This window comes from Rhinolophus hipposideros (genome assembly GCF_964194185.1).
Source record: "Rhinolophus hipposideros genome assembly, chromosome: 11".
Taxonomy (NCBI): domain Eukaryota; kingdom Metazoa; phylum Chordata; class Mammalia; order Chiroptera; family Rhinolophidae; genus Rhinolophus; species Rhinolophus hipposideros.
In genome coordinates, this window is record NC_138057.1 from 31,784,362 (window position 1) to 31,803,288 (window position 18,927).

At 44.3% G+C, this 18,927-nt stretch overlaps 1 protein-coding gene across 1 annotated transcript in view; it reads right to left on the reverse strand.

Moving 5' to 3' along the window:
* SLC1A1 (solute carrier family 1 member 1) overlaps nucleotides 1-16,481 on the reverse strand; it is a 74,057-nt gene extending 57,576 nt beyond the window's left edge. The window contains exon 1 of the mRNA XM_081066028.1: nucleotides 15,674-16,481. Coding sequence (XP_080922154.1) covers nucleotides 15,674-15,764 — 91 coding nt within the window. The 5' untranslated portion in view covers nucleotides 15,765-16,481. The remainder of the gene's footprint in view (nucleotides 1-15,673) is intronic.
* Between the last annotated feature and the right edge of the window lie 2,446 nt (nucleotides 16,482-18,927).

Below are 18,927 nucleotides of genomic sequence, written 5' to 3' on the forward strand. Positions count from 1 at the left end.
TGGACTATGGGAACACTGTCCGCCTCCTCTAGCTTGTTCAGGCACAGGTGAGCTAATAACTTCTCAGTTATTACATAGTTCTGGGTGCTTTACCATCCTTCGTTGGTTTCCTTAATTCTGCCTAACTCTGTAATTAGTCCCTTGAGCGGATTCTGTTCAGTTAAACACTTGTGAGCGAATGGATCATGTTTCCTGCCAGGTCCATAACTCATACAGGCCTGCACGACCTCACCACCCTCCACTCATCATATCTAGTCACAACAAAACTCCTTGTTATTTCTGAAATATGCTCCCTGCTTCTGTGCCCTTGTTCACACAGATGCCCTTTAGAAGAAAAACCCTTTGCCACTATCTTTGCCTAGAAAACTCCTACTCACCCCTCACAACCTGGTTAAAATGTCACCTTCTCCAGAAAGCCTTTCCCAGGCTCTCTTCACAGGTGAAGTGAGTCTCTTTTCTGGGCCCTGCTGACCTTCCTCTGCATTTATTATCTTCTCTTATAGACCTCTGTCTCCATGTCCCCTCAGTCCCCAACTCAAGCTCCTGAGCATAAGCATTGTATGCTCACTTCTGTACCCCCCATGGTCCTAGGCACTGAGCCTCACATTCCATAGGTATTTGATTAATACCTGCTGCATTGAACTGAACAACGAATGCATTATAATTGCTATTTAAGTCATGTACCCAGGAAGCCACTGCATTTTCTACATTTCCTCTTTTGTAATCATCAGACCTGATTACACAAGGCAGGAGAAAATAGCTGAAAGATGATGCCATTAGCAGAGCGTGAAAAGTGGGCCATAAGAATGTGAGTACAAATTCTGCCACATTGTCCCATGGTGGTCAAACTCAGAGGGGCATCATAAATACGGCCTTTCCAGTAACTCCTGACTCATGAAATTATCTTCCTTTGACAATGGCTATGGTAATGAGCCCATGAGAAGTTGGGTGCCTGGTTCCTATGCCTTAGGACTTCTCCCTGGCTTCTGGGGCTCCTGGAGTCCAAAGAGCCCTTTGGGCTCAAGTGAGGATGAGGTAAGACCAGCCCACAGGAATCCAGTCTCTCCAGCAAGCATCAAACGGGCTTTGAGGTCCAGCATGTGAGTGAACCCTTCAATCTAGAACAACCAGACTCTTCCTCTCCCCCAAAGGTGTGTTAGCCCCACACATGTGTGGTTGGTTTATTTCCTGAGATACATATCTATGATGTGACTCGTGGGTTCTAAAATCTATTTTTCTACCCCTGATCTATTTATTTTACTTCTTTCTTTCCCCTCTTAAAATGGTTCATATCTGATAATCTCATGGGTGATTCTACCTATCAGTTTGCTTCATGCATTCTTGTGAAAGACCTTTACCTACTTTGTGGTCACACTCTACTCTCTTTCCTCTTTGTTTGGTCTCCAAGTCACTGAAGGAATTGTAAGTCCCCTCACCCAGACATATACGGTTTAGAGAAGCTCTGGAATCCTTTGCTTTCTGAAGGACACACCTTTTCCTCAGTTTAACACCAGATGTCTGACAACACTGCCTCTTTATAATAACCAGTTTTACAACTCCTGTAAACACCTTGGTTGGTTACACAATCTAAAGAAGCATTCTCCCTACGTATAAATGAAATCTTACCATCTCCTCCCCAGTGGGTTTTAGTCAGGAGCAATTGGGGAGCAGAGAAACAAATCCACCTCTGGGAGAAAGAAGGTAGCCAGTCATCCTGGGTTTTCTAGACTTGTCACAAGCCTGGAATTCCCAGTTTGATGAACCCTGCATTCAGAATGCTAAATCTAAGTCACAGGTACTCCCTGACTTTCCTCAGCCTATTCCTTCACCTCTGCTTCAAAAACTTGTGTCACCTTGAACTCTATTCTCTGTGATTCCTAGCCATGCAGCCTGCCTGCCTGCCAACTGTTTACCTTTCTCTCCTAACTTCTGTGGAGCTGTAACTCTGACCTCTCCTTCCACAATCCAAGAAGGACTGCAGAAATGTTTACTCCTATCTTCAAATAGTTAAGATATATTAGAAGAATTTCATGATATTTCTGAAATTAAAACAAAAGGCGTCTCCAGTGTCGAAAGGCTGGGTCAGGAATCTCTGTCTGTAAATACCTTGGATGCTTCTCTTAATCCTCACTGGAAGAACAAAGGCAAAGACAGCTCAGCATGTTTGATGATTATTTGTGGAAAGAAAGAACACTCATGTATAGAATGTTAAAAATGCCATATAGTCTCCAAAAGGGGCGCATGTGTCTTTTCACATAGGATGAGAATAGGGCCCCAGAAAACACATAAAGATGACATTGTATAGTTAAGGTCTTCAAACACAGTAAATACAATCTTTTCACAGTAACACTTAAGGATTTTTTATTCTTAAAATCTCAGAAGGTTTTGTTTAGGAGGATCTTCAGCCCCTTTTCTCACTATTGCCCTCACAGACAACAGATGTTCCCTGGGGCATGGGCAGAGGCTGTAGAGCAGAGAGAATCAGTCTAGAGGAAGAGTGGGAGAGAGGGAGAGAATCTAAGCAAAAAGTCACAGCCTCAAACTCCACCTACTGCGATTAGCCAACTCTTTTCCCTGGAGCACTGAGCACTGAGCAGGATTCCCAGAGCCTATAAGGCTCAGTGATGAGCACTTCAGGTCATTTCAAGGTTCTAGGTCTTAGATTGAGTAAGTCCAATCTTCTATGTTATTCACTTGAGGTTAAAAAAGTAATCAAACCTTACTCGATCTTTTCCACTTCAACAATAGTAGACGTAAACTTTAATTTTCCCCCCAAAATAAACAAGCCAGTTGGAGATTACTGGAAAATACTAATATTCAAGGCAGGTGGCTGACCAGTTCCAGAGGAGGTCTGGGTATGTTTCACAGGATCTGTGGCTTCTGAACTGGCAACAAGATCACAATCTTCATTACTCTGTGAAACTCAGGGTCTCCTCCACGCAATGACACCTCAGGATATCCTTCAGGTGTAAGAAAGGAATCAATGAAGAGGAAGCAGAAATGGAGCAAACCTGTTACGGCTACTGGTTGACAATTCACTTTTTCTAATAAAAAGGTAAAATCCCATCTTCAGACTCTTGAATGACCAAATGTTGTGTTTATCCAAGCAGTTCAAGCTCAAGGTCTATTGAAACAGGCCGCACAGACAGGCTAATTAATTGCTTATCATAGAAATAACCTCCAGACGGAGAAAAATGGGCAGAATTTGGACAAGCATGTGAAAGGATGAGTGGAGGGGGGAAACCTAAAAATAAATTCACTAAAAGACACGGGAGTTGCCCATAGGGATATAGAGTACAGCACGGGGAATACAGTCAATAATATCATAATACCTATTTACCGTGTCAGATGGGCACCAGACTTACTGGGGTGACACTTTGGAAGTTATATAAATGTCTCATCACTATGTTGTACACCTGAAATGTAATATTGTATGTCAACTGGAATTGAAGAAAAAGACATAGGAATTGCTAAATACCACAACCAAAAAGACTCTACCACCCAAGGCTGTTTCAGCTCCAGGTCATGGCCCAACTTGAGGAAACCAGATAAATCTTCCATTTTTTTCTAGTCCAGTGAATTCTCTCAAGATCAGCCTGGTTCTGGTGCTGGTTTCCTGAGAAAGTCAGATCTTCCTCAGGGTGGAGAGATGCCCTCCAGTCTGGGAGTTTGAGGGCCATGCTAAGATCAGATTAAAATGGCTGGGACCTCCCATACTGGGAGTAAAATATATTTGGGATGACGTGGCTTAGATAAGAGTTCCCCAGGGTCTTCATTCAAAAACACATACAAATGAGTGGGTAACTAGCAGATTAATTGGATAGGCTCAGCAAGGATTTACCTCTTCTTCAATGAAGAGGGTTTTGTAATCAGTCAAACATATCTTGGGGCATCTCCTAGCAAGGAGGTGCAATGCTAGATGCTATGAATGTGACAGACCCATGTAAGACAGCATTTTTTATCCTCAGGAAATTGAGGTAAGAAAAACATAAGAATACATGTATTAATTAGTAGTTCCATACAATACTGAAATTGGACATACGAATAAGATAGGATAAAGGACTCTGTACTCATATCATGATCTCTACCTGGGCTTGTAATCGGTTCAATCTTCTGCTCAAGGCCGTTCCCGGTCTCCTCTAGGACTCTTTGTCAATTCCACCTCTCTTCGGTGAAGCCCTTCTAGGTATCTTGTAACTTCCTTGCAGTACTTAACACTTAGGCTCATGTTAGTGATATCTGTGCATGTACTGCCTCCAACAGACTAACACAAAAGACAGACTTCATCTCTGCATCTCTTACCAGTAACATCAGTACTTGTTCAATTTAAATTGAATTCCTAATTGATTGCTAAATGAATAGATTTTTCTCAGCAACTGACAACAATTTCTACCCGTCTTACATGCCAATTCCCTTTGATTAACAGTGGCTGCCTGAAAGATAGTTATGGGGATTCTGAGGCCATAACAAAGCTTGAGGTAAAGAGGACTGTAATCGATTCACGATGTCTGCCACTGGGTAGGATTCGGAGTGGTGGTGCAAATGCAGTAGTATAATTTGGGAATATAAATTAAGGATTATAAGAGCACAGTGAAGGAAGATTATCTCTGATGGTGCAGTCAGAGAAGTCTATATGATAAAAGTGGGAATTAGACCCATCTTCAAGGATGGGTGGAATAACAGTGGGTAAAAACACAGGAGAAGAAGCTTTAGGGTAGGAAAATACAAGACATCCTGAGAAAGCAACTATGAGACAAATTCAAATAGAAGGTTTACAAGATGTGATCACAAAATAGAGTGAATGTTTAAATGAAAAAAAAAATGTATTACAATAAAAGATACATTGCCATTAATCCCCCTCAAAATACTCCCTCTCGCTTCAAACACACTTATCCCATCATTCTTGCCACTTCCTGAAGCAGTGCTGGAAGTCCTCTTTCATGAGTGTCTTTAGTTGTGCTGTCGTAGCTGCCTCGATGTCCTGAATCATTTTGACTTTGGGGAAGAGCCAGAAGTTACACGATGCCAGATCCGGTGAATAAGGTGGATGAGGATATGCCATAATGTTTTATCTGACAGAGATTGCCATATACCAGAAGGGATGTGTGACATGCAGCGTTGTCATGATGGAGGATGAAGACACTCACAAAGGAGGAACTCCAGCACTGCTTCAGAAAGTGGCAGGAACGATGGGATAAGTGTGTTTGAAGTGAGGGGGAGTGTTTTGAGGAGGATTAATGACAACGTCTTTTACTGTAATAAATATTTTAAATTTAAACATTGACTGTATTGTTTGATCACACCTCATATGTAGGAGAAGAACAGGGGAAAGGACTAAACACTGTGGAATGCTCCAAGTTAAGGGACAGGATAAAGAAGAGACAAGAGCAGAGGGAATGGAGCAAAAGGGAAGATAATAAGCTTTATTTAGCTACTGTCCCAGAGTGAAGTCTGCAATGATTTAAACTATTATGAGGTGTATGAAGGTGCTAGGAAGGAAGTAGCCTTGCCTAACAGTTAATAACCACAGTTTTGGAGTTGCCCAGTCTGGGTAACTCTGGTTTCAGAGCCCCAGCTCTAACTGAACTCAGCCCCTCACCTAAGCCTTGTAAATTTCAGTCCTCTCATTTGTAAAATGAGTACACTTCCTACCTCATTGTGCTAAGGGTCAAATGGGAAAGAAATGTGCATAAAACTCACAGTAAGCCCTCAATAAATATTAGCTATTAGATTTGGTTAACCAAGAGGTAGAATTTTTCGAAAAAGAAAACTTGTCTCCCTCATTATCTCATAATTTGGAGAATCTCATATGAAACCTATGAAGTGGTTAAGTGGCTCAGAAAACAATTCAGTGTACGAAATATGCAGAGAAAATCCATTCATTTTCCAGTAATGAGAAGAGGCTTAGAGATTAGGCTTTCTGAAGTCAGGCATTTCTGGAGATAGTGCATTTTTTTTGTTGATTTAATTCTTTACTGAATTATATAAGTAACCCGGTAACTCTCAAGCAATAGAACAGAGGGGGAAAACTAATTTTACCATCTCACTCAACACTGTCTCCTCCGAAGGTTTCCCCCTTAGTCGAGTAACTAAATGTAGTTTTAACCATCTGAGAGCACTGAACCCAAACAGTTGTCTCAAGCGCAGTTATAAGAATAAACACACAGTGCAGAGGCCCTTTGAGGTGCTTTCTGAATTGAAGGTCTGGTACCAAAGGCCACCTCTATGCTTCAACATGCAGACCTTGCCGAGTCACACGATGCTGGTTTCAGGACCCTTCCTGGACACGTGAAGATCTGCTGTGACAACTGTTCTGTCTGTGGACACAGTTAGGGACTCTGCAACCAAGGAGGGCCCTGGGAACAGAGCCGTCAGCCTGAGCATGGAGCAATGGGTGGGAGAGTCTCATCGCCTCAGTGTCGGTTCTCGGTCTTGAGGTGGAAAAGGAGGCACTGCGTCCTCCCCATCCTGACTGAGTGGGGAACCACTGCCCTGAGCTCACACAGCTGGAGTTCAGCCTGGGAGAGGGATGAACCAGGACACGCAGCATGAAGTGTCTGCGCCCCAATACAGGGTCCATCCATCCCGGAAAGTGCAGGAGTGTTTGCTGGAAAGGAAATATTCTACCTCTGGTAATGGAACATGCAGTCCAAAGGTAGGGTAGTAACATTTCTGACAACCAGTGAGTCACCAAAACACTTCCCTTCCATTAACAGAGGTGTTACTGTGGAACTTACTAATTGCAACAGAGCACACTTTGTTGCAATGTAGGGCTGTTTCCTCAGAAAGTATAATGAATTAGCTCCTTCTCAATCTAGCCATGAGCTCCGAAGTGAATTACTAGATTAACATTAAGTGTCTCCAACACTGTCTTCCTCTAGATGTATGTTTAATATTCAAAATAGGAAAGGCCACTGAAAACACTTGCTACTTTCATAGACACGGCTGCAGGGGAGTTTAAAGGCGCCACTCACTCCATGTCATCTAAAATGTGTTCATTTTCTATAAGTGCTTGAGTCCCCACTGTATCCGTGACCGCAGATCCCCCAACGCCAGGGAGATCTGCAATTACTCCGGAGAACAAATCTTCCCTGGCACCAGGCCAGTGTGTCACTGACTCCCTACAGGACAGTTATTTTCAGTCTCAGCTCTGTGAAAGGTAATCACAATTTCTCACAAGTAATTAATGTGGAACACTTTCTCTTTACAAGCAAGTGCTCACACAAGCATTAAGTATGCTCTCCAATAGCTAATTCCTAATCCCATTTGTTTACATCCTCTCTGAGGAACCCAGGGTTTTTACCGACCCCAGGTACTACATGAGCTCCACCACATCCTGATTTAGCACACAATAATTTTCTATATCTTGTGTCTTCATTTGAAGCTTCCTTTATTTCTTATGCCCACTGCTCAAATGTTTGATAGGTGGGTAAATTGGATTCTGTGGTTTTATTGTACTGAATAAAACAGTATATCTCAGATTAAGCAACGCTTAACAAGATATTGAATATTTATCAATCATCTTCTCTTTCCTGAGAATTAAAGCTGAACAGAGACATATATATACACCCTTTTCCTCTTCTCTGTGCTTTAGGAATTTACATTAAAAGTCCTCCCAATAGGGGGCCGGCCCGGTGGCTCAGGCGGTTAGAGCTCCATGCTCCTAACTCCTAAGGTTGCCGGTTTAATTCCCACATGGGCCAGTGGGCTCTCAACCACAAGGTTGCCAGTTCAATGCCTCGAATCCCGCAAGGGATGGTGGGCAGCGCTCCCTGCAACTAAGATTGAACACGGCACCTTGAGCTGAGCTGCCTCCTGGATGGCTCAGTTGGTTGGAGCATGTCCTCTCAACCACAAGGTTGCCGGTTCGATTCCTTGACTCCCGCAAGGGATGGCGGGCTGTGCCCCCTACAATTAGCAACAGCAACTGAACCTGGAGCTGAGCTGCACCCTCCACAACTAAGATTGAAAGGACAACAACTTGACTTGGAAAAAAGTCCTGGAAGTACACACTGTTCCCCAGTAAAGTCCTGTTCCCCTTCCCCAATAAAATCTAAAAAAAAAAAAAAGGTCTTCCCAATAAATGGCATTAAGAATAAATATACCAACCCTGGTGTACAGAGTCTGACACTTAGAAATAATTGTTTGAAGATTCATTTTTTAATTTTGTTTTTAGATAATTTTGTGTGAAGTTTTGAGGTATATACCGTGCATAGAGCAACCAAATGTCAGAATCTTTTCAGTGGTTTTTCTAAAACTGGTGTGTTGATTTGGTTTCAAAAATGAAAGCACCAGGCAGGCATAGGCATTCAAAGCCCAAAATTCTTTGCCTGATTCTTCAATATGTGGAACTGGAGCCAAGCCAGCTAAAGGACCTCTTTTTCTAAGGTACTTCAGCAGATACATGCAAGATACACACACAAAAACACACACACAGGCACACACAAGCAAGCAGGCATGCGTGCACGCGCGTGCACACAGAAACGTTAAGTTTGTTGGAACTCATAATACAGCTGTAATGAATAATCTAATACTGACATAGAACATAATCTCGGTAACAGCTCCATACACAACATACATTATCCTCAAGTCACTGATCAAGCAGTTCAAATGCAGAACAACTCACTCAACATTAAGGTCATCTGTCCTCCAGTAACGACCTTTAACCCTCCGAGTTCCCTATGGAAGAGTTCCTCTGGCTCCTAGCAATGAACTGAGGAACGACTATACATACAATCACAGAGCTAAAGGATCTTAGAGCTAAAAGGAACCTCGAGACTTTCTAACCCAGGGTCAGTAAGTATGCAGCACACATGCCACTACTCCTTGTTCCCCAGCCTTTGGCAGACATCGGCAATCAATTTCAGAACTTTTGTTTCCAATCCTTTCTCAACAAACATATCACGCCAGACAGTCCACTATGTTTAAGTGGGAGTCGGCACATGAATGGAATCCTCTTTGCTCTTCCAGCTAATCCAAACCCCTCTTCTTTCTGGTAAGAAACAAAAGCCCAGAGAGTTTAAGTATCCGATACACTTTATTACATAGCTTTTAGGAGCCGCATTACTTCAAGGTTTCATTTCATTTTCCAGTGCCTGCTATGGGTGACAGGAGTACTTTTGCCCTCAAGGGATCTAGATTCTTGTTCTGAGGAAGAAAAGATTAACATGCTTGATATGCGGAAGGTCAGACAATTAAGTTCTGATCTTTCGTATATGTAGATTAAGTGTCAATCTGTCTTAATGATGCAGATCAGAGGAGGCTGAAATGCATTTATGGTGGAAATGGAGAAGAACTTGTGGCAGCAATAGAGGTGGAGCTAAGCTTTGGACTCATTTATTCACTCAACAAACAAGGACAGGATTTTACTAACTCTCTGGGTTATAAATGACTCAACAACAGCAAATGTATGGAGCCTAACAGGTATTGTGACAGGTACTGTGGGTACAGAGAGGGGCAACACAGAGTATCTTCCCTCGAGTGCTTATGGCTCAGTGTGAGAGGCAGAAAAATTGTAGAATACAATTTGTTTCCCTGAACATAAGACTGGGTCTTATATTAATTTTTGCTACATTGGCGTATTTTCAGGGATAACGTACTAAATGTGTCCATCTGGATGATGATCTTAACTGGGGTTTATTTTCGGGGGAAACACGGTATGTTCTAACTATAGAGTAATAACTGCTAAGTAGATATTGGTTCTGTACAATGGGAGACCAAAATAGTTCTTTTCAAGCTGGTGCCCCTTCCAGGACTCGGTCTTCTGCCAGAAATCACCACCTCCATCTCCTGGGGACCAAACCTAGTCAAGCTTCATCAGGTTAACTCATTGCAGACTTTGCACAGCTGTCTTTTCCTTTCCACTCCACTGCTGCTGCCCAGCGAGGCCTCCATCTCTTCCTGCCTAGACCCTGACAGTAATCCCTGCATGGTCAGCCCGCCTGCAAGTTTGCGCTTTTTGGATCCATTTCGCACATCCATTTACCTCAATGATAGTTTCTAAGCACAGCTCTCACCATGTCACTGCCCAACTTAACCCTCAGTATACGGAGTGTGAACTCATCAGCATGGCATTCCAGGCCCTCCAGCAACCAACCTCTGGCCACTTCTGCTGCCTAGCTTTTTTGTTTTTTCCTGTCCCTCAATCACACCCTCTGTTCGTCATGCAAAGCCACTTAGTGAGAAGGTAGGACGGGCAGCCACTGAAGGTGGAAAGAACAGTGGGGCATCTCAGGGGCACAAGTGTAAGGGTAGGTTTGAGCCCAGAGTGGAGACCAGTCTGGCTGGTCAGTCTGGCGAATCCCCCTGGAACAGTGTTCCTTCACTGCACACACTGCCATTCTGAGTCCTGTCTGTGGAGGCACATTTCTGAGCCTTCTCAGTCTTGGAGAAGGGCAACTATAGACCACAGTGCATGGTCCAGAATCCCTCTTCCCCACCCGACACAGCACACAGCCAGATGGCCACGGCTCCCAGGTGGCTCAGCAAGGGCCAAATATGAAGGGAGATGGGAAGCAAGATGGAAGAGGAGCGGAGGGGAAGGAAAGGAATAAGGAAGACCTGGTGTTGCCAGTTATTATTTGGATCTCTGTTTGCTCATCCACTTAATGGCAACAATGCCTACTTTATAGTTGCAAATTTTTTTTCATGGATTTTTCATAAGCATTTCCTAAGATTTCACGAGCCATAGTGGAAATGAGATTTAGAAGAGTGTACTAAGTAAAATATATACCGTGTTTCCCAGAAAATAAGACCGAGTCTTATATTAATTTTTGCTACAAAAGACGCATTAGAGTTGATGGTCTGGCTAGGTCTTGTTTTTGGGGAAACACGGTAGTAGGTTAAGTGCATTAGCCTCCGCAACCTGTATCTGTTTCCACGCTTGCCTCTGCAGTCTGTGGTCAAAGGAGCAGCCAGGGAGAGCTGATTAAAATACAACCAGACCACGTCACCGCTCTGCTCAAAATCTTTCAGTGATTTCCTACCTCCCAGTAAAAGTTAACATCCTTGTAAGAGCTTACACCATTCTAGTGCCATCCTCCTCCTAGCCTTCTGCTTCATGCCCCCTTCCTCACTCCACCCCATGCACTTTCTCGAACAAGCCAGGATGCTCTCCAAATATCTGTGCATGTGTTCCCTCACCTCTTTCCAGTGTTGATTCAATTGTCACCTTCTCAGCAGGGCCTTCCTCTTACCCTGCTTCAAACTTCAACTTCCTCAGCCCCTTCCCTACCTCTTGTTCCTCTAGAGCACTCTCACCATCTAACAGACTCTATTGTATTTTACCCACTTACTCTGTTTACTGCCTACTTCTCTCCACTTGAACATAAGTTCCATGAGGACAGGGCTTTCTGCTGTTTCGTTTACTGCTGTGTGCCCGTGCTCTAGCACAGTCCCTGGCACACAGTAGGTGCCCAATATATATTTGTTGAATGAAGGAATGATTTAATTGGTTACTGCAGGTATATTCTAAGGCTGAGCGGATCCGAGGCCCGGCAGTACTAGGCTTGGGACCCCCCAGAGCAAAGAAGCTCATGGATAACGAAAGACATTTTGAACGCTGCGGTACGCAAGGCTCCATGCAGGTGAGGTGCTGGCGCTGCAACCAGGCTGAGCTGCAGCAGGCCGGCCGGCCCCTGTCCTCAGAGCAGTCACAGACCATAAAAACAGACAGAGCAAGACAGCATATCCCATGACTCAAATTAGCACTACAAGAGGTCCAACGCAGGAGATGCAAGGCTGGGGCAAGGGTTCTACTAAGCACGTGAGGGAACTGTTTTCCATATTAGACAATGGAATCTGAACCTAGAAACGATTGCTTCCTTAGCGCTCCAAAGAAAATTATTCAGGATGAATAAGCCTGCCAGCTTTGTCATGTAAATAACAACATCCATTTCCTTTCTTTAAAATCCATAAGCTAGAAATCAGATGTTTCAAATGACTCAAATAAAGCACAACCCGTCTGGATAGAAAGATCAGGCTTTACGCTGTGAACCGTGAGGCATCCTTGAGTGCTTTCTACATGTATACATGATGTCTCATTCTTGGGTGACTTGAATCGAATGCTCTGGCACAGAATTATCACACAGCTAGTGCTTAGACAGAATCCCCACTTGGGGCACAAAACGTCTTCCCTCAGAATTTCCGCCTGTTAAATGAATCGAGAATCAGGCTGTGGGGCACAAGACAAAATGATTAATCCTTTCCATAGCCTTTAAAAAAAATAAATAATGCCCTGGAGGCTGGTATTCGCCTAGACAGAGCATGTCATCAAAACAAGTGAATCACCTTGGACTCTTTATTATGGGCCAGTCACTAAGCAGAACACAGAAGGACCATCAGAGACTGGATTTCATAAGAAAATACTAATTTCTTTGAAATCAGATTTTTCAGATTTATCTTAAAATAACATTTATTGAGTGCTTGTTATGTGCTAGCCACACAACTGTGTATTTTCACATTGTCTTAACCAGCTCTAATGACAAATGACATAATGAGTAATACCCTTTTCCAGATGTGGAAATTGAGGGTCCCAGAGAGTAAGAGATTTGTCTAAACGGTAAAGCCTGGTAGTGCCAGAACTCAAATCCAGCACTCCTGACTCCAAGCTTTGTGCTCATTCTGCTATAATACAGAAGTAGGTAAAAGCCTATTAGAATTGTAATGAAAGCAATGAAAATTGTTCCCAACGGTTATTTTAGTAAAGGGCTCTCATCTGAAAATCCAAGATATTATTTCTAGGACCTTGTAGGCTTTCGTAGAAATTAACAAATATTCCATCCCTTTATCTAATCCCTAAAGTATTCACTTAAATATTCAATTCCTTTATCTAATGAATAAGAGTTTGAGAAAATGTTTAGTTCTTAGCAACTCCTTGTCCATAAAAAGAATTAACTTTCATATCTAATAAAGACGACCTTTAATTGCACTTCCCCTCACATACTATGTCTTAAATCAGGGGTGTCCAAACTTTTTTCAACGTTTTTCACCAAGGGCCATATGCGGTAAGATACACAAACAGCCGGGCCACTCACTCGAGGTGAAGTACGTATTGCCTCACCTGGTTTATTTAAGTAAACTAAATACATTTTTGGAATTTGCTGCGGGCCAATTAACAATGGATCATGGGCCGCAGTTGGCCCGGGGCCGCAGTTTGGACACCCATGTCTTAAATAATCAAAGGCTTTAAGCTGGTTCATACTTTTGCCCCTCATTTTAATAATCAAAATATTTTAAAGTATCAGGGCTGCTGAATTACAGCAGGGACCATACATTTTGATGGCTATAATCAGAAGAGAAGAGAACATTCTGTCACGGTAGTTAATAAATTTAAGAGTTTTTTACTTTTTTAGGATCTATATGCTGAAAGGTCCAAAAAGGAAACTGCATGTGAGTGCTTGTGATTTTCTTTATCAATTAAGACTATTAGACAATGTCTAATTTTATATGACTATTAGAAAATTAAACTTACTATCATGACCTAGTAAGGGCTTATGGATGGACTTAGCAGTGTCACCGTTATAAGTTGGCTGGAATTTCCGTTTTGGTTAAACAACAGAGATCGTGCCGACTACAGAAACAGAAGTACAATTTCCACTCAGGCCCGGTGCTCCAAAGAAAGGACTAGAGGAGGACCCCAGGAAGTGCCTGTGATGGGCACACTGGGGGTGGCCTAGGCTTGACACTTCTCAGAGCAGGAGCAGAAACGCTCGGGGACTGTGCCCTGTATTGCTCCTAGAGGGGCAAATGTGCAGGAAGACTTCAGTTGGGCACTTATTAAAAATTTTTAGATGGTGGTTTTCCTTTCTGAAGAAAAGTATCTGAATCAAGCTCCTGGGTTCACTCACATTAAAAAATGGGGGAAAATGCCCACCTGACACCAAACGCCATGTCTGCAAAATGGGCATGCAATCAATCCCTCTTGACCTCGAAGATGTACTTATGCAACAAGTTCCAAAGGCCAGGGAAGAACTGCTTAAAATCCTTTCCAAACCAGCCTCCAGTGAATCGGTAGACTCAAGGCTGGTGTGCAACACTTGGTTAACAGGTTGAGAAACACTGGAGAACCCCCTGGCTGAAGAGGCAGGATTCTTCTTCCGTAAGGAACTGGGAGGGAAATACCAGCCTAGGGTTACCCCAAAAACTGTCCCTAAAAAGGGATTTAACAATTAATTCTGAACCCTTACCACTGGAAATCACTAAGAAAACAATCAAGGCCGTCTCACCTATTTCGCTGCAGGAAAATCAAATCGCTCTCTTCATGACATCTGTTACTTAAATGAAACGGGGCATGATAAATCTTCCCTAAAAACCTCACTAAGCCACTGGGCTTTCGAGGGGGAAATACAGTAGAAGTAAGCAGTCAAGACTTGGTTCTCTACTTCTTTCCTCTCACAAATGGCCTCTGCTAAGGTAACTTTAAAATGTTATTTACTAGAAACCTGACTTTACTTTGCTCAAGGTTCTGGTGGAATAAATCTCGGGGACCCAAAAGGGGAGCAGGCAACATCAAACATTCTGAGAGGCAGAAGCAGTAGCTGAAGAGGAAGATGTATGAGGTTGGGGGAAGAGACAGCCTGCCCTCCCTGCAACCCCAACAAAACCAGCTTCTGTTTCCACAGGTAAGGCAGGACTTGGTGAAGAAGTCTCACCTGCTGAGCGTCCTCACTTGGAGAGAGCTCATAGAGGATAGGAGACAGACATAGCTCCAAACTCAAAGAGGAGAATCCTGGAGCCCAAGTTGTAGAACAGACAACCTGGCAGAAATCCACAATTTAACTAAACTGGAACAACTCATACTTCTGAGCAATGATTCAGACATCCACCTAGGCCAGTGATCTTCAGGAGTGAATCACTTAAATACATCTTTGTTGAAAAACAAGCCAGTATGACTTAAAAGTTATTTTCAATAGAAAAACAATGTGGAGAGCAAGGAAGTTCAGGGAGGTTTTCTCTGCACATTAGCAGGGTAGGAAAGGGGAAAAAATCTGAATTCTCTTAGCTCTCCTTTCCTCCCGCACCCCCTCAGGCCATGATCTCCTGTGGGCCATAACTGCACACCCCCCCCTCCCCGAATTCAGCACGAATCTGGCAGAATTTCAGAGCCTGGGTGCGGACAGTCGGTGCTAGTCCCCTGGGAAGACACCTTTCCAGGCACTGCCCCAGGTGAGCGACGGCTACACTGCCATCCTCCCTCCTTCGCCCCGTCATCCCTGAGACTAAGGTTCCTGCCTCTTCCAGTCCGACTGAGAACCATAATCCAAACTCAATCTCTGTCTGGACAGCGTGGTTCAGGCAAAAAAAAAAAAAAAAAAAGGAGGGGAGGAAAAAGGCAGGACTAAAAAAAAAATAAAATAATAATACAACCATGTCTGCTTCCATACTGGCCGAACCGGGAGCTACCTGCTTCCCTGTCTCCCTTCCAAGCCCTTTTGATCATTTTGGGTAAAGCAGGACCCGGCAGCTCGTAGAGCAGCCACATGGGAATCCGCAAGGAGCTTTATGCTTCGCACGGAGAAAACCACATCCTCGAGGGGAAATCCCCACGTAGGGGCCGAGGCCGAGGAGGCGCGGTAGGACCCAGGCACCCGGTGCGCACCCGCCCGCCCCGCACGCGGCCTGGGCGCCCATCGCCCATCGGGTGCGCCCATCGCCCGTCCGCCGCGCCGCTCACCTAGCACCACCGCGGCGACGGTGGAGAGCAGCAGCCAGTTATTCCTCAGGAAGCGCTTGTAGTCGCATCCCTTCCTCGCCAGCTTCCTCATGGCGGGCGCTTGGGCTTGGAGCCGCCGCGGCGGCGGCCGCTATTGTGCGCGGGACTTGGCGGTGCGTGCCGGGGCCGGGGACCGAGGGACCGCCGGCGGCTCCGCGGCGCAGTGGATGCGGGATGCGGGTGAGAAGGAGAGAGGGTGCGCGCTGGCTGTTGCGGCTGCCGCTGTCCGTGCTGCTGTCGCTGTCACCGCCACCTGAGATCGCGCGCGGCGCCTGCAGCTCGGTGGCTGTGCGTGGCGGACGCGCCTGGCTCCTCCTGCTGCCGCGGAGGTCTGCGGAGCGCCGGCCAACCAGCGGGAAAGGAGGGAGGAGCGGCGGGCTCGGGGAGGCGGGTAGGTGCGTGCACCGGGTGTCCGCGCATCCCGTGGGGCAGGCGTGGGAGCGCGCCCAGCGCTGTCGGTGGAGTTGGGGCGGCTACTCCGGGAACGCTGCGCCCCGCCCCAGCCTTCAGCTGGAGTTTCTCGTTTTTTTTTTTTCTTTTTTAAATCAGTTTAGGATTTCGGATTTAAGGTTTCCTCCTCTACCGTAATCCAGGGAGGCGGAGCCACTGGCCCTTTTGGCTTGGCTCTCATCCTGCACACCTCCTCCCCTCCGCTTTCTCCACACTAGCCATTCCCAGTGTAGCACTGGGGAACGTGGTGCCCATTCGAGTGGGGAGAGTTGGGGAAAATCGAGTTCTGTCTCGGGTCGCCTTTGCTGTCCCATGCTCTGGATTTGCCAGCAGCCTAGAAAGCCTGAAGCCTGTAGGAGGAGGGAAAGAAGGGGGTTGGGGGGGCAGTACAGGACTTGGTGAATGTTCACAGGAGTCCTCTAACTCCGTTACCCCCTCAGGTATTATTAACTCTCGTCTTTGAGGAGGGAGGTGAAGCTCCAACAAGATTGTGGACACAGGGCTTGGAATGGGCCCTCTTAGAAACCTCACTTCCACTCCTGGCGACTCGGCGGTGTGGCTGCCAAAGGCCTCAAAGCTGTGAGATTTGGCAGATTAATTAGGACTGAGATCCAGGCCAAGCAGTTCTGAGGAGAAGGTGGGCGGGCCCATCTCTAAGGCCAAATACATTGGAAAGGCAAACACAGGCGCGTTGGACAACCTAGGTAAGTGGTACCAAATGTACTCTGTGTTGCTGAGTGAATTTTCTAATTCTCTTCCATGCCCCTACCCAATTTTTTCACCATTGTTTATGAGGTCTGACAATTACGTTCCCCAACTTGTTGCAACAATGTTGCTAACCCTTTTTTATATCAGAGGGATGATTCATTATGAATTTGTACCAACTGGACAAACAGTTAACCAAGTTTACTATTTGGAAGTGCTGAAAAGGCAGTGTGAAAAAGTTACACGACCTGAACTTTTTGCCAACAATTCATGGCTCTTGCATCAGGACAATGTACCAGCTCACACGGCACTGCGTGTGAGGGAGTTTTTAGGCCGTAAACAACTGTATTGGAACACCCTCTCTGCTCACCTGATCTGGCACCCAATGACTTCTTCCTTTCCAAAGATAAAGAAGAAGATTCCTTTCCAATCTTCTTCTTCCCAAAGATAAAGGAAATATTGAAAGGAAGACATATCGATGACATTCAGGACATCAAGCTCTGATGGCCATTCCAAAAAAAGAGTTCCAAAATTGTTTGCAGGGTGGACTAGGTGCTGGCGTTGGTGCATAGCTTCCCAAGTGGAGTACTTTGGAGGTGACCGTAGTGATATTCAGCAATGAGGTATGTAGCAGTTTTTCTAGGATGAGTTCGGGAACTTAATTGTCCGACCGACCTCGTATACAAACTCTTTCCCTCTTTTTATCACCTCATCACCTTTGCAGCTCTAGGCTGCATTCTCATCAGATTTGCTAACATTAAGTAAGCCTTGAACCTTTTTGCTATTGTGGATTCTCCTCTGTGATTGGGGAGGATAGAAGATCTCCCCAACTAGATTTTCTGATGACCCAAACCCCACAATTAGAACTTCATTCCTTTGGCTTAAGTTGATACAAGTATCCTTGAAGAGATAATAAATTAAGCTTTATGAACCATGTACACTTTAGTATGAATGAGTTTATCAGCTCCTTTCCAGAAAGTAAATTTTGAGAAAAGGAAACGTAGAGGGATATCAAGTTCATTGTGTGCTGAGGAAGTTAGGAAGAAATGTCCAAAGAAGGGAAACTATCAAGAAAGAGGGGACAGAGATATTCATCCCATGGTAAAAAAAAAAAAAAAAAAAAGCTCTGGAACTACTCAGATGTCCAACATGAAAGGAAAAGTAAATATGTTATGGAACTGCCATGCAATGGTATATTATGCAACCTACATAAAGGATATTTATGAAATTTCTAATAGAATGGGATAACACATGTTGTAATATGTGGGGGGGAAAGGAAGATTAAAATTGTATATACAATTTGATCACAACTGTGTAAAACAAACATACAAAACAAAACAATGTACTTAAAAAAGAAGTACACCAAAATTTTACCATGGTCATCTTTGGGTGATAATATAATGTTTGAATCTTTTTGCTTTCTGTCTTTCTGTAGTTTTCATAATGCTTACCATAAGCATACTCATGCTCATGACAGCTGTGGGTAGGGCTGTATTTAACAAACAGACTGGCCCTGAAGAGAGAAAAAAGTGGAAGAACCTAAAATGAACTTGGTATATCACAATTTTTTGAGGTGTAGTAACACAATTATACCTCGGTTTTGGGGGTAGGATATTTAGGTTTAAATGCCAGCGCAGCACTGACCAGCAGCTGTTGATCATGAGCAAGTTGCTTCATTTTTTTAAATCTCAGTTTCTATACCAGTAAAATGGGGGCAATACTAGTCTTTATCTCATGCAGGTATTGTAAGAATTGAATACAATGTGTATAAAAGACTTCCACCAGTGAGTGGCACATGAGAAGTATCATCACTAGTTTTACGTGGAGTCAACCTGGGCAGTGAGTCATCTTCTAACTCTCTCTTTTGTTGCCTGTCTGTTGTGAACACACCCTGAACCACTTCAGACTCACAAGAACACTTGCATATTGATCAAGAATATTTGCCCTTTGGAATTGCAACGGACCCTAAATTCATTGAACTTTCACACTTAAAGCCCATGTACTTGTAGTGCATACTCATTTTATGCTTAAATCATGCAAATTTAAAATAGTGCAATATA